The sequence below is a fragment of the Ammospiza nelsoni genome, chromosome 1 (genome assembly GCF_027579445.1).
Source record: "Ammospiza nelsoni isolate bAmmNel1 chromosome 1, bAmmNel1.pri, whole genome shotgun sequence".
Taxonomy (NCBI): Eukaryota; Metazoa; Chordata; class Aves; order Passeriformes; family Passerellidae; genus Ammospiza; species Ammospiza nelsoni.
The window spans coordinates 146,297,835-146,324,615 of NC_080633.1; the positions used below are offsets into that span (position 1 = coordinate 146,297,835).

Below are 26,781 nucleotides of genomic sequence, written 5' to 3' on the forward strand. Positions count from 1 at the left end.
CTGGCTGCACCCTGGGGCAGGTGAGGGCCAGGACTCTGCCCAGGGTCACTCCAATATCCCCAATTGACTTGTTGGAATGACTGAGCCCCTGCCACCCGCTGTGCCTGCAGCCCCTTGGCTCAGCTGTGCTCCCTGGAGCGGGGATGAGAGGGGCCTGAGGGAGGGCAGCTCCAGCTCAAGGGGCCTCTTGGGTTTGCTCAGAAGCCTCGTGTGCGTCACTCACCCAATTCTGTGCCCAGCCAGCAGCACTGAAGTGAGCCCATCCCCATGATGGGCGCTATAAAAGGGCAGCAAAGACTCTGTGGGGTACACAGAGCTGCCTCAGGACAGAAGGGGATGGGGCTCCCCCATTGCAAGATGGGCTCCATCCCATTTTGCACCCTCTTCTGTTTTATTAGCATAGCAACAGCCAATATATTTGGTAAGTACGCTTGTCCTTTTCCTCTGCCTGTGTCCAAGGGTGACTGATCTTTGTGCTGCTCTGCATGTTTTCCTGATGAAATATATAATGGTCTTGAATCTTGCACTCTGAAAATTTAGCAGTTTATTGTGTGCTGTGCAAACTAAGGCTGGGCTCCTGGTTGAATACTAAACTATCAGGATCTTTAGGTGTTTAGGCTTACCTGAATTTGCACACCTGAATTTTAGGTGGGAAAAAAAATGTTTTCTCAAGGGCTAGAGAATGAACAGGGTAAGAAAAGGTGCTGCTGCAGGGTTGTGAAGTTCCTCAATCATATCAACTTGTAGGTGCTATCATCTAATTTAGGCTTGAACCTAAAGATACTGGATAGTCTGAGTTCTGCCCCCAGTTCTTTGGCCTGAGTTTGATAGCCCTGAACAACCAGTGATTTGAATCACTGAATTAATTAATCATTTAACTCAGATGTCTTGGTAGACCCTCTCTAGCACTGTACACAGGGATCTCCACACATCCCAGAGCAGCTGATGTTTGAGGTGAAAAGGGGGAGCTTTGCCTATGTGACATTGTCTATAGATGAGATCACCTGAAATTTTGCAATCTCATGAAAATTTTCACATGGTTTTGAGGGGACACTGTAAAAACTCAAGAAACAGATGTGACTGAGAAGCATTAGAAGCACAGGAGCAGTCTGCAGCTGCAGAAGTTCTGTGAGTTGCAAATTATTTCAGGCTGAAAAGCATTCAGGATACTTGTGATGTATTTGCACTACAGTGTATGATCATGCTCAGACCAAATACTGGCTTAAGCAAATATTTGGACTAAATTGCTGTGGGTTTGTTTGCTGTATTTTTATAAACTAATCTGTGGTATTAAGAGCATGACCTTGATCAGTTTTTAAAGGGTGACGAAAGTGTCAGATCAAAATCTGCTCGGTTAAAAAGAACTTATTGAATTTCATCATTCTACATTCTGCATCTAAAACAGCAGCTAGTGCAGCTTTGAATGCATTAAAAATTTGCTAGGTGGATTCAGTAGTTAATAATTTGTCCCATTGAAAACTGAGAGTGCTCCTAGTATGAATTAGTCTGAAGCTATTGCTAAAAATTGATTATTTTTAAATATTTTATGAGATTAAGAAGAAATACCTCTCCTTTTTTGTGAAATAGTGAGTAACTTAGCTCCAGTAAAGGATAACTATTCAGAAAATTTAATAGTGGTGTGTGTGGTTATGCAAAAGGCTCTTTTGTGGTCATAGACGCAAATAAGTTAAGAACCCCAAGTACCAGAAAATTATAGCCAGGCCAGTGCAGAACAGAGCTGAGACTAACTAAACACAGGCCTGGCAAAGGGTTTCATGGTCAGCTCCACCATGTGCTCATTCTGCAGCTGGCAGAGCAGTGGTTTGTTCAGTACCTCCCTGTGCTGTCCCACATGGAAATGCACATGGGGAGCAATGGGAAAACAGCCAGGGAGGAGCCCTGAACCTGTTCCCTGCAGCACTGGCACTATCAGGGGTTTGGTAAGAGTGGGTTTGTGGTGAGACCACCCTTAGGTGTTTACCTCCTTGCTGTTTTCAGAGTACCAGACCGACTCCCAGCCCTTGCGTCCGTGTGAGCTTCGGAGGGAAGAGGCTTTTTCAGCAGGAGAAGCCTACGTTCCTCAGTGCTCAGAGGATGGCCAGTTCAGGTAATTCATCCCTGCTATTAATGTGCTGCCATATGAGGTGACCTTTCATTGCTAACAAGAGTTTTAGCCTGTCTGGAAGAGCCACTGCAACAGTGGACTGGAGGATGAGTGGTGCAGGAGACTTGAAGGGACTTCACTGAGCCATTTTGCAGATCCAACCTCTCCCAAATGAATTCCTTGTTATGGGAAATTATCTCTGAGTAAAGATGTCTATCTAATAATAAAAGGCTAATTTTGGCAGCATTGTTTGCAAATACTTTTGTGGTCAGTTTGCAATGTGATGCAGTTTGCTGTCTTCCTACACATGCTCATGGGTGAATGTGTGTGCCAGCTGGCACAGCTCAGCCAAGTGACTGAGAACTTATCCACCCTGCTCAGTGGCACAGTCAGGTTTCCTTCTAAAGGCAATGAAGGGGTGAAAAACCACACAGAGAACAGTGATTTAGAGAGCAGCATGTTGCTTGACAGTGCAAGAAGCTAACAAGTTAAACCTGAGGCTGAGTACAGATTGTAATTTCTCTACTATTATCTTTATTTTGCCACTGGTGGCAGCTGTGACCATTCTAGATTTGACTTTGAAACTGTCTCAAAGTGTTTGGTGAATCTCAGATAATGAGAATTAAGATTCTGTCCAATGTGCTTGCTTCCTCAATGACTTCAATTCATGTATCTGCAATTCCTGAAGAGTCCAGAGAATTACTGGAATTAAGAGTTCCCACTGATCAGAGTCACCAGAAATACAGCTCTTGCCAGTTCCATTATTTGTGGTTTTGAAGTATTTGATGTGGTATACTTTGCTTTATGGTTTGTTTATTTATTTTTTTTTAATGTCTGGTAGTGACTGAGGACTCTGCACACACAAAATAAAATGTTACTTGTGATCTTCTTCAGGACAGTCCAGTGCACTAGGAATGGTCTTTCCTGTTGGTGTGTAGATGAGAACGGTGTTGAGGTTCCTGGCAGCAAACAGAATGGATATCCCATATCTTGTAAGTAAAAAGTTTTTGTCTTTGCTCAGATTGGGTAAAGAACCATTTAAATCTGCATTTGAATTGCTTAAATCAAGAAAAGGCTAGCCACAGACTTCAATGGACTCTAGTTTATGGTAATTTGCTAGGTCTTCTATTGGAAGTTCTGGAGTTTCTTCAAGGCTTGTCATGGAAATCTGATACACCTCAATGTCTGTATTTATGAAGGTCCCAGTAAGACAAATTGTGAATGAAAGACTGATTTAGTGTAATGGCTTTTGAGTTGGAGAGCTTCAACCCCATCTGTGGTGGGCTTCTCTATACCCATTTTCATAACCTCAAGTCCATCAATGCCCTCATGCTACCTGGGTGGCAGACTTAGAACTTGTAATTCTGAGAAAACTCAAATGTTGCCTCAATAAAAGACTCAGTGCCCAACAAGAACCTTCCTCTAACGGTGCCCCTCTCTGGTACCACAGGCTTGTCCTTTTGCCAGCTGCAAAAGCAGAGGATCTTGGTGAGCCGATACATCAATGGCAGCAGCATCTCCTACATCCCCCAGTGCCTGGACTCAGGGGCTTTCGACCAGGTGCAGTGTGACACAGAGCTGGGGCAGTGCTGGTGTGTAGATCCAGAGGGAATGGAGATTTATGGCACCAGACAAAGAGGAAAGCCAGCACGGTGTAAGTGATATTCAACAAAATGATGGGGTTTGTGGGTTTGAAAGGCTTGGTGTGAATAGGGACCAGTAAGATTATTGAGTCCAACTCCCTGCTCTTCATTAAAACAAGATGATGCACCTCAGTGTCCCTGCTCAATGTAACCGCCTTTTAAACAACAGGGTAACCATTCAGCTATTTGGGGGAAATTAATACACAAATAAACATTGCCACTTTTCTCATTAGGTCCAGGGAACTGTGAGATCCGGGACCGTCGCATCCTGCACGGGTTTGGGGAGAAGAGCCCACCACAGTGCTCAGCAGATGGAGAGTTTCTGCCTGTCCAGTGCAAGTTTGTCAACACAACAGACATGAGTGTTTTTGATCTTGTTCATAGTTACAACAGGTAAGAGCTCAGGCTTCTGAATCAAGAATGTAATCCTGCAGATCCCTTTAAGGCACCATCTGACTGCTTTTTTGTGATTTTTGCTACATGGACCCCTTATTCTGTAACTGCGCATTATATTTTCTGTTAAAGAATGGACCAAGTGAGAAACCTTTTTCTTCTGAATTAAATCTGCTGATTAAAAAAAAAAATAAATATATATATATATTCCATCCATGCAGTCTAATTGGAGTGTCCTCACACAGCACTGGATACCACATTGTGATCTGTAGTTGGAAAAGTAGCCAGGGCTGCTTTTGAGACAGGCAGACAACAGCAAATGAGATAGATGCAGAAGGAGCAGAGGAATTTGGATGGATATATGAGGTAGCAAAGACAATTCCATATGGGAGATGAGAGCAGATGGACAAGTGATAACATGCAAAGATGAGGTTCCATCTGATGATGAGAACCTCTTACCTATCTAAATATTAGGCAGTGCCAGGGCTGCTCACATGGGTGAAACAGCAAGTGATGAAAATGATGAACAGCTGTGCTGGTGTACAGCTGGCTTCAGGTGCTTGCAGAGGGTTGGGGAACGTTTCTGATCAAATCCTTGTCTGTGGAGTGGGAAGCTCCCTGTCCTGTGGAGGAGCTGGGAATTAACTGTGATGGAGACACAGGGATGGACAAGGGGAGCTGATGGGAGAGGAGTTTGTTTTGGTGCAATTGTTCAGACTCTCCAGAGAAACCTTTCAGTGTCTCGTGAAGTGCCACTGACCTGGCTCCTCAGTCAGCACCAGTTTCCCTGGTGGAGGGCAGAGCACTAAACATAACATCTCATTGTGACTTGGCTCTGTAGCAGCAGAGGTGTTTTATTGTAAATGTCAGCTTTGCTGCGTGGAGGGGTTTCTTTGTTTAAAACTTAAGTCAAACTGAAAGACAGGTCTGAATGCACAGTGCAAATTTGTCAGAGCTTCAGGAGAGATTATTTTGGTGAGAGCAAAATAATCTGACTCTTTGTTTGTTGGTGTTGAATGCTAAAAAGCAACTACAGTGGAGAAATCAATGCTTTAAATTGACTTTTTTTTCCTCCCACTGGGAGATTTGCTTGCAAAGACCTGCAAGATTGGATTTATTTTCTGTCCATGTAATGTAATTAATCACAGCAGGATCATTTCAGTCCCAGCTGTCTACCTTCTAATTATGGCATTGGCTTAACCTGTTGCCATCATATCTGGGTATTTCAGGTCATTAATATATTTATTTTCACACTACTCCTGCCTGAAATGTCATTATTCCTTCCCCAAACCAGGGCCAAATATGTAGTTGAAGGGATCAGTTCCACAGCAAAGGGCTGTAGCTGAACAGGGATTTTAACCCATATTTTATGTTTATATGGAACCAGTGGAGAAACTTTCTTTGGTTCCACAGACTGATTTTTAAAATGTAGACATAGCATCCTACCTCTCTTTCCAAACAGTTTCCCTAGACATTCATAAATATTCCTGAATAAGCCAGTATGTTAAACCACCTCCCCCAAACAAACAAATGGGGAAAGTCAGAAGTTTAGAGCTGAGACTTTCCCAAACATAAGACTTCCAAAAAGAAAGGTGAGCCCAAATTTCCTGCCTCACCTGGAGGGCTTGGCTCCTGTTCCTTTTTCTGCATGGACTGGGTCCAGGTCCTGCCTGGATAGGCAGACATATAGAACACCCTGTAGCAGATTGATGGGAATTATAAAAAAATCAAAAGTCAAGGAAGATTTTTATTTACTTTCTTGATATAATCAATAATGAGTTGTCTTTGCTGGAAGCCAAGAGCAGAGACTTAAATTTTGAAGGCAAACAACTCACATTTATTTATTTCCCTGTATTTTTAAGTGTGAGCACTCTTGTTGAAAAATATAGAAACACTAGAAATTTATCCATAAGTTAAATGTAATCACAGTTGGTTTAGACTGGCTCTGAAATATGAGGAATTCTGTGTTAATGCTACTCAACTTGATGGCTGTGGTTAAAGAGTCTGAGAAAATAAAAAATGTGGTAAGAATTGGGTTTTCCACATAAGGTGAGAAAAATTTTGCCCTCTTGTTTGTGTGGGCCTAATTTATATCTGTTTGTAATTTATTCAGTTTTACTCTCAACTTGGAACAAAAATAACCAGAATGACAAGATGAGACTACACATCTGCCCCATATAAAGCAGTATGTGTGACTTTTAAATGTTGAAAATGAAAAAAATCAGGATGCAAAGTTTTTTCATTGAATCCTGTGTCACTCAGAGGTTGAAATGCTGTGCTGATGAGCTCCAAGGACATGAGCAGTACAGAAAATGAGCATATTTCTGACTGGGCAGTGGACAGTGCATGATAATCCAGGGCAGCTGAGAGGTGTTAAAATACCCCAAGCTGTTTATGCCCATGTTCATATTGAACACTATAGGTATATGCTATTTATATGTTTATACCTCAAATTGTATTGTTTTCATGCTGGCAGAAGTCCCTCTGTGCCCTGAAGTGTGACATTTTGATCTCTATCAACATGCCAAGTGTCAGCAGGTTTTGAAAATCTTAAGTGGAGGGAGTCAGTGGACTTTTAATTTGTAGATGTGGGTGCCAGAGCAAAGCAGCACTACAGAGGGATGTACAAATTCTGAGACAGGACAGGAGCACTGCTGGGACAACCCTGAGGTTACAGCCCCTTCCTCTGACAGAGCTGCTGCTGCTTTCTGCTTTCCCAAGGCTGTGCTTTGATGTCCTGTGGAAGCAGAAACATCTTCAGCTCTCCTGACAGGAGGTGAAGCTCCCAGGAGTCCCCTCTCCTGTGAAGACAGGCTGAGGGAGTCCACCCTGGAGAAGGGAAGGCTCTCGAGGGACTTTACAGCACCTTCCAATATCTAAATGGGGTTACAAGAGAGGTGGAGAAGGACTTTTAACAAATGCAGTAGTATTAGAACAAAGGGGAGAGGCTTTGGGCTGAAAGAGGGTAGATTTAGATTTAGATATGAGGAAGAAATTCTTTCCTGTGAGAGTGCTGAGGCACTGGCACGGGTTACCTACAGAAAATGTGGATGCTCCATCCTTAGGAGTGCTGGAGGCCAAAGCTGGATGGAACCCTGAGCAGCTTGGTCTGGTGGAAGCAGCCTCTGCCCATGGCAGGGGGGTTGGAATTAGACAGTCTTCAAGGCTCCTTCCAACCCAGAATGTTCTATGAATCAGGCAAAGTCTTGGAGGTGGCAAAGACCCCTTGCTCTGCTCAGCTGAGCACCAGCTCTGAGCCAGACAAGCATTTCACTGCTGCTCTCAGGCTGCACATTCTGGAGCATTCCTGAGGCTGCTGGAGTGTGGCACTGAATTGAGCCTGGTCACAGTTTCACAGGGAGGCTGTGAATTGCTTTTCCCTAGTTAATCAGTGCTTAATCCACAAATATTCTTATTGCTGAGTGTCCATCTTGGTAAAAACCTAATTTGTGTAACTCTCTGGAGGTGGTGAGCAGAAAATCCCACTTCCTTGTTGCTGGGTTTTTCCAAATAAGTCACATGCAGCTGGATCACCACACCTTTATAGTATTTCAGGGTAAAGGGATGTGTCCATAAAATAATATGATTGTTTTAGAACTTGGCACTTTGAAACTAGAACTTGAAACTTATCTTTTGCTTGGAGAAACCCTAGGATGTCTGTCAGTTAAGACCACCTTTATTATGGTTTTTACAACTTAGACCCTATTAAGTTTCTTTCTTATATAATTGCTTTGCTGGAATCTGGCTGTTGTCATTCCTAGAATATTACACTGGAAACCATCTCTTTGATCTCCAGAAGCTAAAGTGATTCTTGTTTCATATTAAAATCCCTTTCACCTTCTCCTTAATCTGTTGAGCCATGCCTTGAAAATGAAAGATATTAGTGAGGTTTTTATCAGCTTTTGTACTTAATTCAGTACAGAAATTGTATGTGGCATGTAAGGAAAGGGAAGCAACCTGGTTTTTTAGGCATTCTGCCATCTCATGCAGATTTGTGGAAGGAGCTAATGAATAGCTGTTGTAATAACATTAGGCCAACGCCCATCTATTTTACACTCTTTGACAGGCTTTCAAAGATGAGAATAGAATTGAAAGTGAGTTAGATGCTGGGTACGTGCTTAGGAGGGCTCAGAAATCTGTTTGAAGGGAGATTATCCACTGTTTTTTTAGAAAAATGGCATTTAGGAGAGTTGCAATCCTGCTGAAACAGCACTCTGATCTTGTAAGAGCCTGGTTGCCAAAAGGAGACCAAAGCCTTTTGTACTGGCTTTGTGCTCTGCAGTCATCCTTCTCCTATGAAATGAGGAAGGAAACAGCTGATTCTTTGTTGTGGTTGATGGGCCTCCCTGGGCTCTTCACAGCATCCTACTTTTTATTCCAGGTTCCCAAGGGCTTTCCAAAAATTCAGCTCGGTGAGGGAAGCATTCCCAGAGATCTCGGGATATTGTTACTGCGTGGACAGCCTGGGGAGGGAGTTGGCAGACACAGGTGAGTGCCTTCCAGCAGCTCATCCTCTGACCTGGGGGTTGTTGAATTCCTAAGGGAAAGGACAAAGAACAACTGTCAGTCTTCAGATTCATTTGGAAGTTCAATTTCACTCTTACAAGGAGTGAGAACAATGTGACAGATGTAATGCCCATGGGAAGGGCTGGTGCTCACTAGTGAAATCCCACTCTTTTGAGCGGAACTTCAGTCAGCAATGAGTGGAGTTGGTGCCTGGGAGCTAATCCTGTCCTCTTTGGATGTGGAATGGGATTTCTGAATGTCCACTTTCTGCCCACACTAGGAAGCTGTGTCATATTTGATATGATTAGCAAATCCAGGGGAATATAAAGGGCCTGAAGAATGAACTCTTCTTCTTGCTTAGGTAGAATCTAGAATTGTTTGGGTTGGAAAAGACCTTTAAAGATTATCTAGTCCAACCAGTCTAAAATAGGCAGGGACATTCTCTTCTCTTGTAACCTCAGGATTTAGGCATGTTAATAGTTGATGGGATGCTTTAGAAGAAAGAATTCTTTTTTCTGCAAGGAAGAATGAGGAAGTTGAGAATTTCTAGATCTTCCTTAGATACTGTGGTTTTAATTTTCAATTTTTTTAAAGGGGAAAAATACAATGCACAATAGCTTGAAATTTAAATAATAGACAAGAACTTCAACATTTAATTCCCAGAAAAGAACAAGTTCTCAAAAAATCTGTGCACTCAGAGAAACTACTGAATATCTTGGTTTTTAATATGCAACCAGAATGACTTGTAGCTGGTTTTGGTAATATCTATTTCCAAAATTCCATCAATTTTTGTACTGCAGGCTGAACTTAATAAAACCACAGCCTATAGCCAGGTACAGGATGTTTCTTCTGCTTGTTTTGGTGGATGTCTGTCATGGTTTGACCACCAAACTCCCAAAAAACTCACTTCATTTTCAAACCAGGACACTGTCAAGGCATAAAGGTGGTGCCTGGGCACCCAACACTGGGTGCAGGGTGTGGTGCATTAGGATTATGTAGGGTTATTAGGGTTATGCAGTGTAACTTCACATTTGACTTGTTTAAAGAACTGGATTTATTTTACCTGAGAATCTCCCAGCTTTGTTCTGGGGTAAGGATGATTTCTGTCTTAAAAGCTGTCCCTGTGATAAAAGTCTGTCTTTCCCAGGCCTGGAGCTGCTGCTGGATGAAGTTTACGACACGGTGTTCTCAGGGCCGGAGCCTGCCCGCACGTTCACGGAGAGCAGCATCCATCGGATCCTGCAGAGGCGATTCCTGGGGGTCCAGCTGGCCACCTCTGGCAACTTCAGGTGTAAGTAGCACCCAGGAGATGCCCTGTAAATCAGGTGGCAGTTCTAGAGCTTTTGTGTGACAGCTGCTGCTGGGGAGAGTTGTTCTAAAAATGTATAATATCACATTTCCAATGCAAGAATCAAGGTCCCTGAATTGCAGATGGCTTTTATCCTCTGCACATTCTTTACCAGCAGATTTTCCCTGTCCTCTGATCAATGCTTTCCCACATTCCTGCAGATCACATTCTTTGAAATCCCATGAACTCTCCATATCTCTTCCTCTGAGATTATGGAGATGGATTTATTGATTTATTAAATTAAAAGCCTGAGAAAATGCTCCGTAATTGATGTTGGTACACTCAGAAACAGGAAGGATTTTACACTGACCACAACACACTCCATTCCCAGGAGGCCATACAAAAGTTTGTAGAGCCTTGGCCAGCAAGGCTGAACTTTAGGATCTGCTCTTGGGCCCATTCCTTCCCTGGTCAGGGCAGGCATGTGGGGAGAAAGTTTCTCCACCTACAGGCGATGAACTCTGCAGGACAGGAGGTCAGGGACCTCCTCCCTCCTAGACCAGAGCCCAGTGCAAACTGCCTTGGCTGGGAAGAGTTTGAATCTCCCATGTGATACTCCATCCTCCCATCCAAATTCCCAAACTCCTCTGACATTGCTTTCTGACTCTTGCTAAGGAGTTGCATCACCAGAAATATGAAGCAGATATGATTTCAGTCTTTTGGCTGTGTAGTCACACAGTTTTCCTGGCTTTGGGGCAAGCTGATCTTTCTGGGGAGTTTTGAAGGCATCTTCCCTCTGCAGTGCACAGTGGTTCTGGTTTAGCTCTGGCTGGGGCTGTAGCAGCTGTCAGCACAGATGAAGCTGTACCAGCCACAAGATGGAGATGTGACCTCAGTCATCAGCCGCCGAGGGGGATGATCTGGTGACTTAGGAAGCTCTCACACTGTCACCTGAATCTACTCAAACTGGAGAAGTTGTCAGAGTCCCCTGGATGAACAAGTTGCTCTGACACAGTGCTCTTGCTGCCTCACTCAGGTAGCTGGGTGTAGCTGGAAAGTTCTTGAAGGTGAGAAGTGTTTAGGCTGTAGGATTGCAGGTTAATATAAACAAGCAAAATTTCTGTTCAGAGGGCGAAGTCTTGTATTGGAGAGATCATACACCAGAAAATTTACTTGCTGGATTTTTGCCCTCTCTGCCTTTAAGGCCAGTTTGACAGGAATAGTGTCTTCAGATCCCTGCAGAGGGAAATGGAGAAATTCTCAGCCCAAATTTCCACAGTCAGGTGCAGATCTGTTTGCAGGAGCAATACTTCATTCTCTTCAGAAACACTGAACTTTGCCTTCAAATCAGGTTCCCAGGCTGTACATCTGTCTCTGTTGACCAACTTTGCTTTTGCAGTAAGGGCTAGAGCTCCCCCAGCCTACAGCATGGTTCCCTGGGAAAAATATTCCTGTTCTGCCTACTTGCAAACATGGCTAAAAAATGTGTTGAGGCTTTATCTTCTGTTTAGTTTTCAGAAATTGTCACCGTTAGGTGTGACATGGCATACACACGTGATCAGGGTCTAAGAAGAGAAAAGTTTTTTATTCTGTGTGTTCTCCTGCTTATATACTTTTAACAAAGCGTGATCTTAAGTCATTAACTACATCGCAATAACTTATATTCATTGGTGCAAAGCAATTAATGCCAATATAATTGGCAAAAGTTTTACAGAAATTTAATAAGGCACATATACACATCTGCATATGCATGTAGTCTAGCTTACAAAGATTTCCATGTATCTTTTCTCATCTATTTCCATGCTGACAGCCTTGTCTTCTTTGTTGCTATGGATACACTCGAAAATCATCAATTGTTATTTCTTCTATTAACTCAGCTTTGCTTGCAAGCCAGCTGTCAAGCCCCTCCATAGAAATTAGTACCTACAGTGGAAAACCGTGGGGCAAATTCTTCATGGGAAAAGAGGAAGGAGAATTCTCATTTCAAGCCAGTACTTGATGCATCACTGGAAGTGATCAGGAAGTTAAATTGTTTTTCCTCATTTTTTTTTTTCTCCCAAATCTCGCAATCTCTGCTGGTCAGAGTGACCCCGTGATACATTAGAAAGTCTCTTTTCCCAGCCTGGTGGTTGAAGATGGAGTCAGAACTCTTCAGTTCTCGTTCTCAAGGCTGTTTATTGTTTTTTATCTATAAAATTCTTTCTCTGGCCTGCCGAGGTCTGCTCAGCAGGTCAGACAGAGGCACTCTGACTGCCTCAGAGACAGTGTTATCTTTTATACTAAAAACTATGTGTACATTATTTACCATAACTTCCCAATACCTATCACCTATGTTAGACAGTGAGTTTCTACTTGAAACCAATCTAGAAATGCCAACATCACCCAGAAGATGGAGGCTAGGAAGAAGAAGGAAAAAGGACAAGGAACACCCAAATTCCTCCATCTTGGGACCCTGAGCCCCCATGCTAAAAACCTCAAAAATCTACTTTTCACCCCACGACAAAATATCTATTATTCTACTTAAACTTTCTTGACTTGTAATTCTTCATACAAAGGTTGGTAATTGTTTTTCCATGGGTCAAGATCAAAGGCACAGGGGTCTTGGGCTCTGTGCCAAGGTCTCTGAGCCCCCTGTCAGGGTCTCAAATCCTCCAGGGCAGCCAGAGGAATTTCCTGGGTTCCAGCACCAAAACAGGCAAACAAGGGGATCAAACAGAGGTGGCTCTGAAACGTTGAACTTTCCCTGCTTAACCCTTGCTGTTTTCCCTGCAGGCCCCTCGAGGTGTGAGGCTGAGCGCTCAGCAGCGCTGCGATTCCAGGAGCCCCTGGTGCCATCCTGCACAGCCAGCGGGGCCTACGCGGCCCGGCAGTGCCACCAGCAAGGCCCATGCTGGTGCTCGGACAGCCGCGGCCAGGAAGTGCCGGGCACACGGCGACGAGGCCAGCCCCCAGCCTGTGGTATGTATGAGATTGGCCAAAGGAAAAATCCCTCAGTGTGTTTAGCACTGCAATTCCAGCAGTCCTTGGTGCCATCCTGCATGGCCAGCGTGGCCTATGCGGCCCAGCAGTGCCACCCGTGGGGCCCGTGCTGGTGCTCAGACAGCCACGGCCAGGAGGGGCCAAGTACGTGGTATGTCTTTCTGTAGATACCACAGCCCCCAGCCTGTGGTATGTACTGAAATAAACACAGGTAGGAGACCTTTCTTCTTTTTGAAGCCTTTATTAAAAGCGATCAGCCCTGGTGGGGAGAAACAATGGGTCCGTGCTCACAGTGCCGCTGCTCCCAGGAATGGCATGGAGGAAGAGGAAGATGCAGCTTTGTCCACTGGTCTGTGGGCAGAGCTAGGGGTTCCGTCCTCATGAGAGACTCAGGAGATTCCCTGCTTTTTGGTTGAACATTTGAGGAGCTCTGTCTAGCCGACATCTTTTGTTTAGAATGAGGGGTAAAATGGTCTTAGCAGATACTAGATTCTGTTCCTCATGTCTAGACATCACTTTGATTTGTCAATTGTATGTTGGCTTGTTGTTTTTAGGGGTTTTTGGCTAGGTTTGGTGCGGGGCTTTTCCCATTGCATGCTGGTTCTGAGGTCATATGCATATCAACTCAATGTCCCTTCCTCTTCACCATCTGGGTGCCATCTTCCAGGAAGCAGCATGGTGTCACTCGACAAAAGTGGGAATTATTAACCATCAACAACAAGTAGTTAATGAAAACGACAGGTGATTACAGTAACAAACAGTTAGAACTCCACCCTGGCAGCAACTAGCCCAACCTGTGAACTCTGCAACCTTTTAAAAAAATTGGGCAGCTGTTCTACTCATAACACCTATGAGATTGGCCAAAGGAAAAATCTCTCAGTGTCTTTTGAAATAAATAAAGGGCAGGAGATTTTTCTCCAATTTAATGCCTTTATTAAGAGTGATCAGCTCTGGTGGGGGCCCAACAGGTCGCGCTCACACCACCGCTGCTTCCCGGAGTGGCGCAGAGGAGGAGGAGGAGGAGGAGGAGGAGGAGGTGTGCAGCTTTGTCCACTTTGCACGCCAGCAGAGCTGGGGATTCCGTCCTCACAGGCGCGGCAGGATTTCCAGACCCTAATTCAAGCTCTGAGGTCCTCCCTCCTTAGATGTCACTTAGGTTGTTCAGTTCTGTGGTGGCTCGTTGTTCCAGGGCTTTTCTTTGCTGAACTTGGCGAAGTGTTCCTACTTTTGCATACAAGCTCTCATGTCACTTCCTCCTCACAGTCCTGGGTGCCATTTCTTGGGAAGCAGCATAGGTGAAAACCCAACCCTATGGAGAGGGATGTCCAACAGGTAATTAACAGAGGATGAACAACAAGTAATTGATTATCAACAAGGTAACAATAAGGACTGGTAACAGTGGGTTTAACTTTATCAACTCTGTAACTTTTCATAAATGGGTGATTTCTTATTCATAACATCTTTAGATGGGGAACAGAGCAGACCAGCTCCTTTCTGAGCTCTGGCAGACTCTGGCGGTCAAAGGTCCTGAAACCTCCCCATGGTTAAGAGTCACATTCTAAAAAATTATTAAATATCATACTGCTTTTATTTTCTGTTGTGATCTTTTAGTTTTGCATGCAGCAAGGCTTTTCTTAGCAGCTCTGATATCTGGATATCATCCCCACTTGCACAAAGCCCCTTTGCCAGCCAGACTCCTGATCTAGAAACCACCCTCAGTGAAGCCGTCACAGGGATGTTCCCATCCCGGGAGCTGGCTCGAGTGGCACTGCAATTTACTGCCAATCCAAAGCGTTTCCAAGAAAACCTCTTTGGAGGAAGGTTCTTGAAGAACTTGATCCAGTTTAACTTCACAGGGGTGCTAGGCACTAGTGGGAAGTACAGCATTGGCCAGTTTTTCCTACAGGAGGATCTGTCAGAGATGGGTAATGGCCAAGGCCCTCTGGAGTCACCTCAGGCATTTTCACTGGACTCCAGGAACTGAAGTGTAAAGTGAGAATATCTGTGCAAGTGATGGTGATTTTGTGTTTTGTCTCCTTCCTTTTGTGAAATGCTGTGGAATTTCATCTCCCATTCTGATTGGTTTTTTTCCAACTCTGTCACTGTGTGTTTTGCCATGAAATCTGCCAAATCCTGTAGAAAACTCCCCAACAAACAATTCAGAAAAGGTGTATAGGTTAGGGCTTTGAGAGATTCCACAGAGAATTCACCATCAAATCTGTGCCCCAAATGGAAATGACAGCAGAAATGTCCAGGGGCCGGAGGGGAGGAGGAAAGTTAAAAACCTTTGCTCTGAAGTGCATTACCTAAATATTCAGGATTGTGCTGGAGGGCTGGGGCACAGGGTCTTAATGTGGGGGCTGCCTTGGGGGAAGGCAGTTGCTGTGTCTGTGAGACACACACAGCTTCCCATGCAGCTGAAAAAGGAGGAATCTGCCCTAGGTGTCACAGCTCCAAGTGCTCAGAACACTCTGGGCACAAACAGGCTTGCTGTGAAATGAAAACTTTAGTGTGCCTTCAAGGCTGATCACCAAGGATATTACAAGAGAACCTCTGAGAGGCCTTGCCATATGCTGAGGGTAGTTGTTTTCTTTTTGAGTATGCTTTACTGAGCCCTCCTGATAATTCTTTTTTTTTGAGGGGGGGTGAAGAAAGGGGGGCAATGACTTCAGGCTGCTTGCTGCTTTTATTGGCAGACTCAGGAAATTTAAGCAGGGAAAAAATTTCTGCAGAGGTTTCACAGATTAACTCCTGAGAAGGTATTTCATGAGGTTATGGCTGAAATCTTCAGACAACTACATGCCTTGTGTGTGTCTCCAGTTCTCCTCTATTTTGTGTTCAAAACCCATGTTGATGTGGTACTTAGGGCCACAGTTTAGTGGTGGGCCTGGCAGTGCTGGGTTAATGGTTGGACTCAATTAAGTTTTCCAACCTTAATGATTCTGTGATTGTTTAATGTCTGGCTCTCACACTCAGCAGTGTTAACACTGGAGGAGTAAGAGCACCAGGCAGCCCTGATGGGGACGTGCTTCTCTTCAGACCTTCTGCAGTAGATTCACACCAGCAGTGCTTTGGTGTTTATTCTTTCTTCCTCTGTTTTGATTTGATTCAGCAGTGGGTAGGAGGGGAGAGTGTTTATGACTCGTGATCCTACATTTGTTTCATATTACTGTTCTTGTGGAATTGTGGCTTACACTAAGTTATTGGCCCTCTGAGGAATGTTCTTTATCCCTCCAACCACCAAGAGCCAACACTGAAAACAGAAGGGGCCCATCCTACAGCAAGTTCTTTTACAAAGGAACTTCTGGGAAGGGGCCCTCAGCTCCTGTCAGGAACTACAGAGCACGACAAGGGTGCAAAAGCAGGAGTGAGAAAGATGTCAATGACAGAATATCAGATTACTTGCTTAGCTTTTTAACAGCTTCATAGATTTTCAGCTTTTATCCTTATTGTTAACAGGATGTGTGACTGCTTTATCATATTGCTTGGTTGTGGAATAAATGGAGATGGAATGGGGAGCCCAGGGGAGCTGGTGCTGGAGCAGACTAAAGCTGCTTATCCATCTTGTCCCCTACAGGGACAGCAGTGGTGCTGAGTAAGAAAGACTGAGAAAATGGAAAATGTTAAAAATAACTTCCAAATGTCCTCCTGCAGGTGGGAGATGCCCCAAACTGGAGGCTGAGTCAAGATCATTGTTTTCAGCCCTCCCCTATGGAGTTATCTTCCAGGGATTTGCCTAATTGCCCTCTAACCTTTTATCCTTCCTAGCACTCTCTGGCAATAAATTTCATTATCATAATTATGTGCTCTACATCCGGACTTCTCTGTGCTGTGAGAAATACTTAATAATAATTGTCTATTGTGAATGATGTGGAGAATCCTGTTTTTTATAAACCTTTTTTCATATTTTTTTTTTCAGGCTGAATGTTCTCTCATACTGGAAAAGCTGTTCTGTCCTCAAAATATTTTTGTCTCCCCTTCTCTATAGTTCTGCTACTTTTGCCTCCCTTCTCTATAATTCTACTTTCCAAGGACAGGTAACTGTGTGGCATGTGAGTTAAGCTGCTGTGTGCATTCCAGACATGCAGTCAGTGCCATAACCATGCTGTCTGTCTGCTTCTTGATGTCTTTGTATTTATCAAGTCTTTCCTCAATTGCTGTCTTTTGAGCGCTAAGCTTTGTCCTTCTTCAGTGATGTGTTGCATCCTAACTTGGAGCTGTTTCTCCCTGTGTATCAGTGCACAGGTGGGGCTGGATGCAGCTACACCTGTGACACAGCTTAGCCCAGGATATGGGTGCCCAGGGCCACTGTTGATACCCTTAATGTGCTGTCATTAGACTTTTTTTTTTATTTTTTAATTCTGTCATTTTTTCCCTTAGAGCTCATTCATTAATGCCACCTGGTCCTTAGCACTCTATTACTCTAATTTTAACAATTCATTTTCAAACCTCTTGCAATAAACACCTCACTATGAAAATGAAGATCTAGTAAGGAAACTTCCATAAGTTCCTCACTGGTAGATATTTTTTAAAATAACTTTGTGTTCTTCCGCAATCTATTTCTCCTTCTTAGGTTCCCACATTTTACCTGGATCGCTGGAGTTTTTCATTAAGAGCAGGCATCCTACTAGAGTGCTAAAATATTTGGAAAAGACATTTTTCATTCTTTCTGCCATGGGAACAGGGATGAGAATTTGCATCGGGAAGCAACAGAACCAGTAAAACTCCACAGAGCAGAGAACTGAGCAGTGGGGAAGGAATTCTTCCTTTCATTTGGGGTCTTGACTGGAGAATTTTATTTGTAGACCATAGGCACTGACATTTCAAATTCCTTAACAATGTGCATGATGCATAGTTGAGAAGCAGGTTAATCTATACTTTAATGTTGTTTTTGCCCCAGAGAGAAATAGAATTACAGGTTCTGGAGGTTCCAAAATGTACTTTTTTCTTTTTTTCTTTTTTAAATCTTTCTCTAGGTGAGGAGCAATCGTGCATCTCCGAGCGGCGACGGGCCTTGTCGAGGCTCCTCTATGGCCCTGCTGGCTCCTTCAGTCAGTCCAGTTTGTTCTCCACACCAGATAAGCAGTCAGACAAAACTGATGGCTTTTCAAGGCCCTGCCCTCCCTCTTTCAAGGAGCTGTTTCTGGACTCTGGATTGTCATCCCCACTTGCACAAAGCCCCTTTGCCAGCCAGACTCCTGATCTAGAAACCACCCTCAGTGAAGCCGTCACAGGGATGTTCCCATCCCGGGAGCTGGCTCGAGTGGCACTGCAATTTACTGCCAATCCAAAGCGTTTCCAAGAAAACCTCTTTGGAGGAAGGTTCTTGAAGAACTTGATCCAGTTTAACTTCACAGGGGTGCTAGGCACTAGTGGGAAGTACAGCATTGGCCAGTTTTTCCTACAGGAGGATCTGTCAGAGATGGGTAATGGCCAAGGCCCTCTGGTGTCAGCTGAGGCATTTTCACTGGAGGTATCAAAGGGGAGCTCCATTTTGAGTAAACCTCTCATGAGCAGCTTTGGCCATACAGTAACTCTGCAGGACAATCAGAATCGGATGAAATTCCTTTCTTCTCTCCTGGAACTACCAGAGTTCTTTACTTTTCTTCAACAAGTAATTTCTGTCCCTGAAAGTGTTGCTGAAGATTTAGGTGAAGTGGTGAAACTAGCACTAGGATCCAGAGACTGTGGTGAGGAGCCAAGGGATCTGTTTGTTCCAACATGCACCAAGGAGGGGAGGTATGAGGAGGTTCAGTGCTATGCAGGAGAGTGCTGGTGTTTGGACACTTTGGGTAAGGAGGTTCCAGGCTCAAGACATCGAGGAAAACGCCCAAGGTGCCCCACTGAGTGTGAGAAGCAAAGGAGAAATCTGAGAAACCTGAAGCAAAGCCTGCCTGCAGGATCAGATCTCTTTATTCCCTCTTGTACTGAGGATGGAGACTTTCTGCCACTGCAGTGTTTTGGAACAAATTGCTTCTGTGTTGATTTGGATGGCAAGGCTATTCCAGGAATCAGGGGGAAGGCTGGAAATCCAATGCAATGTAAGTTTTAGGGACTGGGAATTTAAAGATGCTTTTTTTTATTGGAATTCAATGGTTCTTTCTTCATATCTGGTTACATCTGGAAATAAATTGATGATGTCTGCAAATGTCTCCTCACAGAAAAGCAAGGCATCTGATTAGTGTGTGTCAGCCTTGATATCCCCAGTCCTGAAGGTGGTCAGGGTCTAGGGTGGGCACGCTCAAAGCAGAGGAGCCTGAGGTCTTGCCTGGTTACTGAACGTGCCATTGGCATGTCTCTACCTCAGTGGAGCTGGAATGTGTAACATCCATGATGCCCAGGAGACCTGGACCATCCATGGAACTGAATGTTACCCTGACTGGGGAAAAAGCCCTTTTACTTCCAGACCAAGGCACCTGGGCACAGTCACTGGCTCGTCTTTTCATAAGAATTTAGGATTTTCAGTGCCTTGAACTATGAACTTGATGTAGTCTTTTTAGCTCAAGAATATATCCTCAAATTGATAAGATATCACAGGACTCCAAACATAGGAGAGGGATTTAATGGCTGGTAGGTTTTTCATAAGTCACAAAGTCAGGCCAAAAAGGTGAGCTGCAAAATGACTTCTGACATCAGGTTGATAGACTATGAACTGCCTCTCCTTGCTCTCTTTTTTAATGGGATATGAAGAAAGAAGGAAGTACAAAGGCAGTGAATATTGGTTTTTCAAGTTTCTGTGAACTGACAACAAAACATCAACAGGGAGAATAGACCAAGAGGAGAGCCTGCTTCTCATTTTGGGAGAAATAGCAGTGACCAGCAGTTGAGAGTGGTGCATAGTGGGGGAGCTCCTTTGAATAGCAGTTTGCAGAAGTAGTAGGGAGTTTGTTGTAATAATCTGAACTGAGAGGGGATTTATATCTAACTACCCATCTGTAGTGCAATCCAAAATAAGAAGGTTCAGAATTCTCTGGTGCTCAAAAGAAGATGAGCTCCCATGGTTGGCTGGATCTGCAGAGCTGCTTGGTGGCAAAGTGAAATTTGGCTCTGGAGATGGCAGAAAAGGCTTCCAAACGAAACTCACTCCAGTATTTTGAGGGATGTTTTGTTTTGTATTCAGCAGCAATGTTCAGTAGAGCGTAGAAAGAAAGGACACACAGTATTAAGATTCGGGTTCAGTTCAAGAGGAAATAAAATTTTCTCACTATTCAGATGGTTGCTTTGCATTGACTGGCTGAATAACAAGTAACAACCCAACTACCATGTATATCTGAAAATACTTGATCTATGTAAACAGATTCAGGAAGGCATTTAGTGACACCTGGCCCCCCAGTAAGAACAACAAGTACCTAATGTACTCACAGATTTTAAAATAACATATCTGTATTCATCTTGGAGGGCTCACATCCCTTTGAAAATCTTACCCTGGTTCAGCATGGGACCTTAATATTGCTAAGCCTTCTTAGTAACAGGCAAGGAATGTTGTTATTATTGGGCTGAGTGACCAATTTTTAGTAGTGGTGTTTGTTGTACTAGAGGATAGGGCTATTGTATATCTTCAGTGCATTCAGAAGATGTGCATGTTTTTCTTTTCCCAGGCCCAAGTGCTTGCCAAGTCACAGCTGGTCAGGAGTTTCTCAGGGCTGTGAAGCTGCTGTTGTCAGATCCAAGAGCTGTGCCCCAGCTGTCCAGCCTTCACCTCCCTCAGTGTGATGATGAGGGTGGCTGGAGGCAGGTGCAGTGCAGTGGCCCCCCTGAGCAAGCCTTCGAGTGGTACCAAAGGTGGATTGCAGAGAACAATGAGGGCAAGCCTCTGCCTGTTCCTGACCTGTTGGACATAATAGCTGGGTATAAAGAGGCATCCTCTGGAGACTTTTCAGCTTTTGTTAAAGCTTTGTACGAGGCTGGGCACCAGAATGTCTTCCCCACGTTCTCCATGTATTCCTCCTTCACGGATCTCCCACCTCAAGTGCTGAAAGGAAACATGACCAGTGCATCAGAGAACATTTTGCTGGACCCATATATATTCTGGCAGCTTCTGACTGACCAGCTCAGCTACTACCCAGGACCCTACACTGACTTCAGTGCTCCTTTAGGCCACTTTGAACTTCGTGATTGTTGGTGTGTTGACAGCAAAGGAGGAGAGCTGGAAGGAACAAAGGCAGGAGTGAACCAGGTTCCAACATGTAAGTAACAATTTCTGGCATGTAAGTAAGAGTGTTTTCTGGTCTTTTATGTTATGCCACAAGAGAGGGAAATCCTTTCAATTGCTGTAAAGTAGCCAACAATAACTTATCAGAAAGATCATCAGCACTGCCATTATCGTTGGATGTCAGAAGTAGGGTGACTCTTTTCCAGGGATGTCAGTAGTAGGGTGACTCTTTTCCACTAAATAACTGATGATTGAGCTTTGGGAATAAGGAAAAATAAAGTTCCATATCAAGTTCAAGTAGATTTTATAATTTGGAGTTAGGACACATAATGCTTTTGCAGAAGATACTTATCCAGGTGGTAAAGGATATTAGAATGTGTGAAGAGTTGTATGGGAAAATCAGGATTACACTGTAATGTAAATGACTTTCAAGAGTGCCTTAAAATGAAGCAAGAGGGATTTTCTTTACTGTTTCTTATTAGAGTGACAGTGGTCAAGAGTAACAGATATCCCCTAGAAGTCACTAGGAGGAGAGTGAGGCCAGCACTGAAGTTCAGGAAGCTCTCTGTCTCGACAGCTCCTCCAAAGGTGCTGGCTCTCTTTGGAGGAGCAGCAGGTGACCTATATTATAAATGCTATCACTGAAATTGTTCTCATCACACAGTTTTTTTCCAGCTGTGAAGAAGAGACAGGACAATGAACTGGTGGAGATTCCAGTTCTGTGGGCAAGTGGGGAATAAAGGGATGAAGCAGATTAACAGAGTTATTTTGGAGGAGCAGCTTTCATGGGGCTGGTTTGGTGCATTGAATTGCCCTTTCTGGGTCAGTAGATGTGTGGAGAGGACAGGCCAAGTGCCAGCTGCCACTCCAGACCCAAAGGATAGACCTTCATTTTCCTTTCTGACTTTCACTTGTGATTATCCACATTTTTTAATGGCAGCAACTGAGGGGATGTTCTGTAGAGATATATTAACTCAGTTTGTAACCAATAAGGACTTAAAAGCATCAAGCCTTTGTCTCAGGACATGGAGAATGTTTGTGTGACTTATGGCAGTCTAAGATTCTTGCTGTTAAACAGCTGAACACTGGAAGTCTCCTTTGCTTGTTTCGTTATGCAATTCAACACTGATTTCAGAGGGAAAAAGGCAATGCTAATTTAAGACCAATTAGTTTTCACATGCAAATATTTACTGGATTTAGATGAAAGTCATTAATATACTCTTCATGTATACATTTTTTATACAGGCCCTGGTGTATGTGAAGGTGTGAAGCAGGAAGCCATGAAATTTATGGAGGAGGCAGAGCAACTCATCCTGGCCTCAAATGGGTCCCAGTTTGCCTTTGGAGAGAGCTTCCTCCTGGCAAAGGGGATCCAGCTCACGGACAGGGACCTCCTGCGCCCCACTGGGCCCCAAGGGCTGGGGGCAGAGATCTCCCAGAAGCTGCTGTCAGGCACTGACTCTGCTCTGCAGCTGGCTGCATGGTCAGGTGGGTCAGAGAGGGAGAGAAGGGCTGAGCTGAATGGGGTCATGCCCAGAATCTGTGCAAGAGCACTTGATGTCAAATGCAACTTTGCTGAAAAGCAGGTGGGACTCAGCAGGTGTAATTAATCAGGGTCATTGAGCTGTCCCCCAAGAACTGATTTCATATACATAACACAATGCAAATATAAAATCTGGGCACTTACTTTATGTACTTTAAACATTTATTAATTTGTCTTCTGAAGTACAGGGAACATTCAGATTTTTGCAAATGTGTGCATTTTATATATCCTGTATGGGCACTAGAGCTTTCTTTTACTTCTCTTCTATAGTCCTGCGCTTCTACTGGCAGAGCCACTTTACTTCAAAGAGATCTGCTGGGGAAGCTGCACAGCTGGGATTTTTCCCTTACATCCCTCAGTGTGATGGCCTGGGAAACTGGGAGCCAACTCAGTGCTATGAGAGCACAGGTGAGCAATTCCTAACAAGACACTCTGGGCTGTCTAAACAAAGCAAAACTCCAAACAACCCAAACAAAACAAAGCAAAACCCTAAGAATTCTAATTAAAAGATAGAAAACCAGTAGTAGTCAGACTGGAGGAAGGTCATATGGTCTACGAGATGTGTCTAAATTGGCTGGACACAAGTGGTAGCTCATTGGGGTTCAAAAATGAGTAGATATTCAGTTGCTTGCTGCTAGTTGTGTTCCCTGTGGTTTGGTCCAGGGGCTGGTATTGCCTTATGTCTTCACTCATGACCAGGATGATGAGATGGAGCACACCCTCAGCAAGTTCATGGATGATGCCAAATTTCTGGCAGGAGGTGATAGGGCTGCAGTGGGGGAGTCTCACCAGAGCTGCTACATTTCCTTTTGTACCATGGCTCTGAGGTGTGGTCTACTTACCCCTGGATAGCTGTGCTTGGATTTACTGACCCCTTTCTATAGAGCTGCTGAGGGTGAAAATCTTCCTAGTATGCAACAAAGCACACAGCAGTACCACATCTGAAATAAAGCTGCTTTTCTTCCCTGGGCAGGTCATTGCTGGTGTGTGGATGAGAGAGGTCGTTATGTCGTGGATTCCTTGGTCTCACGTTCATCAGAACTTCCCAAATGTCAGTTGGGTTTTCTTCCGAAATATTTGTCTTGGCCTGTTCTTGCAAATTTTAATATTTATTGGAAATTCTAATATGCATGAAGTAAGACTTTCTTCTAGCCATTCCAAGAAAAGTAAACAGAATTATATTCTTATTTTGCTGATTGATTAAATTTCATTGTGTGTGATTTTGGCTTGCATGATTTGAGAGTGAACCCTCTAGTGCTGGTGGCCCTGCCTGAGATTGTAGCAGGGCCTAATACAGATGTGTGAGGGAGCTGGTGATGTAACTCTTTCTCTTGCTTAGGCCTGAAACTTGATTTTATTTTAAAAATGTTTTCCCTCTGACAGGCCGCACTTCATGTCAGCGATCTCGAGCCAATGGCCTCCTTTCCAGCTGGAGACAGAGCAGTGCAAAGCTGGACACGTCTCCAGCTGATCTGTTCACCCCCAGCTGCCTTGAGGTGATTTCACATGACTGAGGGAGGAAGCAGTTGTGCTTACACCATGCACACACACTTTCTGTCCATGCTCTTTATGCACCCCTTGTGCATTTCTATTAACCTGAAAGAAGAGGGTAGTACATACTAACAGCTGGTGTTGCCCTGCAGAAGGCAGAATTTAAATAGCTTTGAGGTGGGGACTGAGGATAGGAAGCTCTGTGCCTGCCCACGCTTCCCTCCCACAGGCTGGCTCTGCAGGGCTGTGCTTCAAAGGCACATCTTAATTGACTGACATTTGGGGGGCTCTTTCCTCCTGAGCTGTGAGAGCATGACAATGTGAGGGGGAGCTGGGTGCACATGTCCCAAATAAACAGGGTCTGTGATGCTCTCAATATGTGGCAGTGAGCAGGAGAGAGACAGGAATAGACATTCAATGTAATAGAGTCATTATCATATGGAATCACATAATCATTTAGGTTGGAAAAGACTGCAGAGATCAAGCATTGCTCTTACTTCAGCATTGCTGACTTCATCACTGAATCATATCTTGAAGCACCACACCTACACATCTTTTGAAAACATTTCAAGCTAGAATTTTTTCAGAACTTTATCTCAGTGGACTTCTAGTCTACATCCTGCTTAATGGTTGGACTCAGTGATCTTGGAGGTCTTGTCCAATGTAAATGATTCTTGATTCTCTCAGGGACTGGTCTATCTATTAAATTAGTTAGACTGTATTTTGTGTTTCTTTTCAATATGTTTTAATAATGGACAAGTGTAAATATAATAAAGCACTTTAACCAATCTTTGGGGTCTGGATTTTGGTGTGTCTGTATTAAAACACATTTCTCTGCAATGACAGCTCCTTAATTCTTTGTAGACAGGAGAATACACTGTGCTGCAGAGATCTGACACAGATACTTGGTGTGTGGATCCTGTGTCAGGAGAAATATTCCAGCGTGGCAGCAAAGACTTGGATGGCAAACCTGAGTGTGAGTAATGCTTTGCCCCCTGCCTGTGATTCCTCATGCTCTGCAGCACATGAACTTTCTTCTTCAGAATGCTGCCTGTGAAACATGGGAGGCTCATAGTTTAATTCCTCAGTGATGGGGTACATACAAAGCACAGCAACATTGAAAAGGTATCTGAGAATTGTTACCCTTTACTTTCATAACACCAAAAATAAAGCAGTATATGCAAATTTGTGAATGAAATTCTATGCATTTTTTAATCTTTGATTTCTTAACACCATTTTAACTACTTAAAAATGTAAATTATCATATCAAATTTAAAATTACCTTGATCAAAAATTTTTATGAAAAGCTTAACTTTTCTAACTTGATTTTTTTTTGTCTCCTAAGTAGGAGCCGCTAAATGATACAACATCACATTTGTAAAAAAAACCGATATATATATATAAATGAAAAATAAATAACAGCATTTTTCCAACTGTTTTTCTAAAAGAGTATCATTTGCACTTAAATCTTTAGAAAAAACCATGGGTTTTCTTTTCTAGTAGAAGTAAATTCCCCACTTCTATAATGAAACAAATTATTTGTTTTTGTGGTCACTCTTCTTTCTTGCTACTAACAAAACAGGCTGGAAGCACCTCTGGTGAAGTCTCTAGGTCACTTTGTTGTCTTCTATTGTGTATCTTGCAAAGAATCTCTCTCTTTGCAGGTCCCAGTTTCTGTAACCTGCTGAAGTCCAGAGTGGTTTCCCGAGAAGCTGCCAGAGGAGACATCCCCCAGTGTGAGGGGGCCAGAGGGAGTTTCTCCCCTGTGCAGTGCAGCCAGGAGCAGGAGAGCTGCTGGTGTGTCTTTGGCAATGGAGAGGAGGTGCCGGGGACACGAGTGCATGGGGCACAACCAGAATGTGCAAGTGAGTTCCTGCTTCAGGCATTTCACTTGTGAGCAAATCCAGGCCTGGAATTTAACTCAGGTCCTAAATTTTTCCACTCCCTAGTTGAATTTAATCTTATTTCTTCAGACCTTTAGAGATTTTTTTCTCAAGCAACATGCTTATCTTTGTCTTACAGCAGATTTCAGACCTGCCAGGGCATGCTGTCTGATTTTCTTCAGGTGCTTTGTGAGGGGAAAAAGGAGTATGGAATGGATCCTTGACTTTTTGTAATTCATAAAATTGGTTGAATCAAACCATTTGAGCTATGAAACCCAGCTATAAGGCCAATCTGAAAAGCTTGCTGCAAACTTGAACCTGCTCCAGTGTGAACTGGCTCTGGGATTAAAACCCATTCAGCTGACTAAAATAAAATTTGAAAAATGTATGCTTCTGCCATTCTGGCTCTTGGCTTGTAACCAGAATTGTGTAAAAGATGTGCCAAAACATTGCATATTTACAGAGTATTTCCTGAATTACCAGAGCTGTGAAGCACTGGAATTCACTCATGGTTTCCAGTGAGACATCCAAATGGGAGACATTTGGATAAATTTAATTTGCAATGTCCTTTATGCATTTTCCCATCACTGAAGTGAAGCAAAATTAATTAAATTTTCTACAAGGCTATGCTCCAAAATGTAATGATTAGTGGGAAGTAAAGATGTGAAAAGAAAAGCTTCAACAGTTGTCTGCAGGACAACCTGCTGTTTTCAGGTTTTTTGTTGGTTTTGGGGGAGAAGGGTTGAAAAAAAATTAGGGAAACACAACCACGTAGTCTGCTTCAGTTTCCTTTTGTGAT

At 43.7% G+C, this 26,781-nt stretch overlaps 1 protein-coding gene across 1 annotated transcript in view; it reads left to right on the top strand.

Annotated features, from left to right (window-relative positions):
* The first annotated feature begins 357 nt into the window (after positions 1-357).
* Positions 358-26,781, top strand: part of TG (thyroglobulin) — a 148,704-nt gene continuing 122,280 nt past the window's right edge. Inside the window, exons 1-16 of the mRNA XM_059478454.1 lie at positions 358-421; positions 1,999-2,107; positions 2,999-3,096; positions 3,555-3,758; positions 3,981-4,140; positions 8,522-8,628; positions 9,794-9,937; positions 12,707-12,892; positions 17,890-18,954; positions 20,512-21,099; positions 22,311-22,553; positions 22,879-23,016; positions 23,582-23,659; positions 23,992-24,104; positions 24,964-25,075; positions 25,764-25,964. Coding sequence (XP_059334437.1) covers positions 358-421; positions 1,999-2,107; positions 2,999-3,096; positions 3,555-3,758; positions 3,981-4,140; positions 8,522-8,628; positions 9,794-9,937; positions 12,707-12,892; positions 17,890-18,954; positions 20,512-21,099; positions 22,311-22,553; positions 22,879-23,016; positions 23,582-23,659; positions 23,992-24,104; positions 24,964-25,075; positions 25,764-25,964 — 3,610 coding nt within the window. The remainder of the gene's footprint in view (positions 422-1,998; positions 2,108-2,998; positions 3,097-3,554; positions 3,759-3,980; positions 4,141-8,521; positions 8,629-9,793; positions 9,938-12,706; positions 12,893-17,889; positions 18,955-20,511; positions 21,100-22,310; positions 22,554-22,878; positions 23,017-23,581; positions 23,660-23,991; positions 24,105-24,963; positions 25,076-25,763; positions 25,965-26,781) is intronic.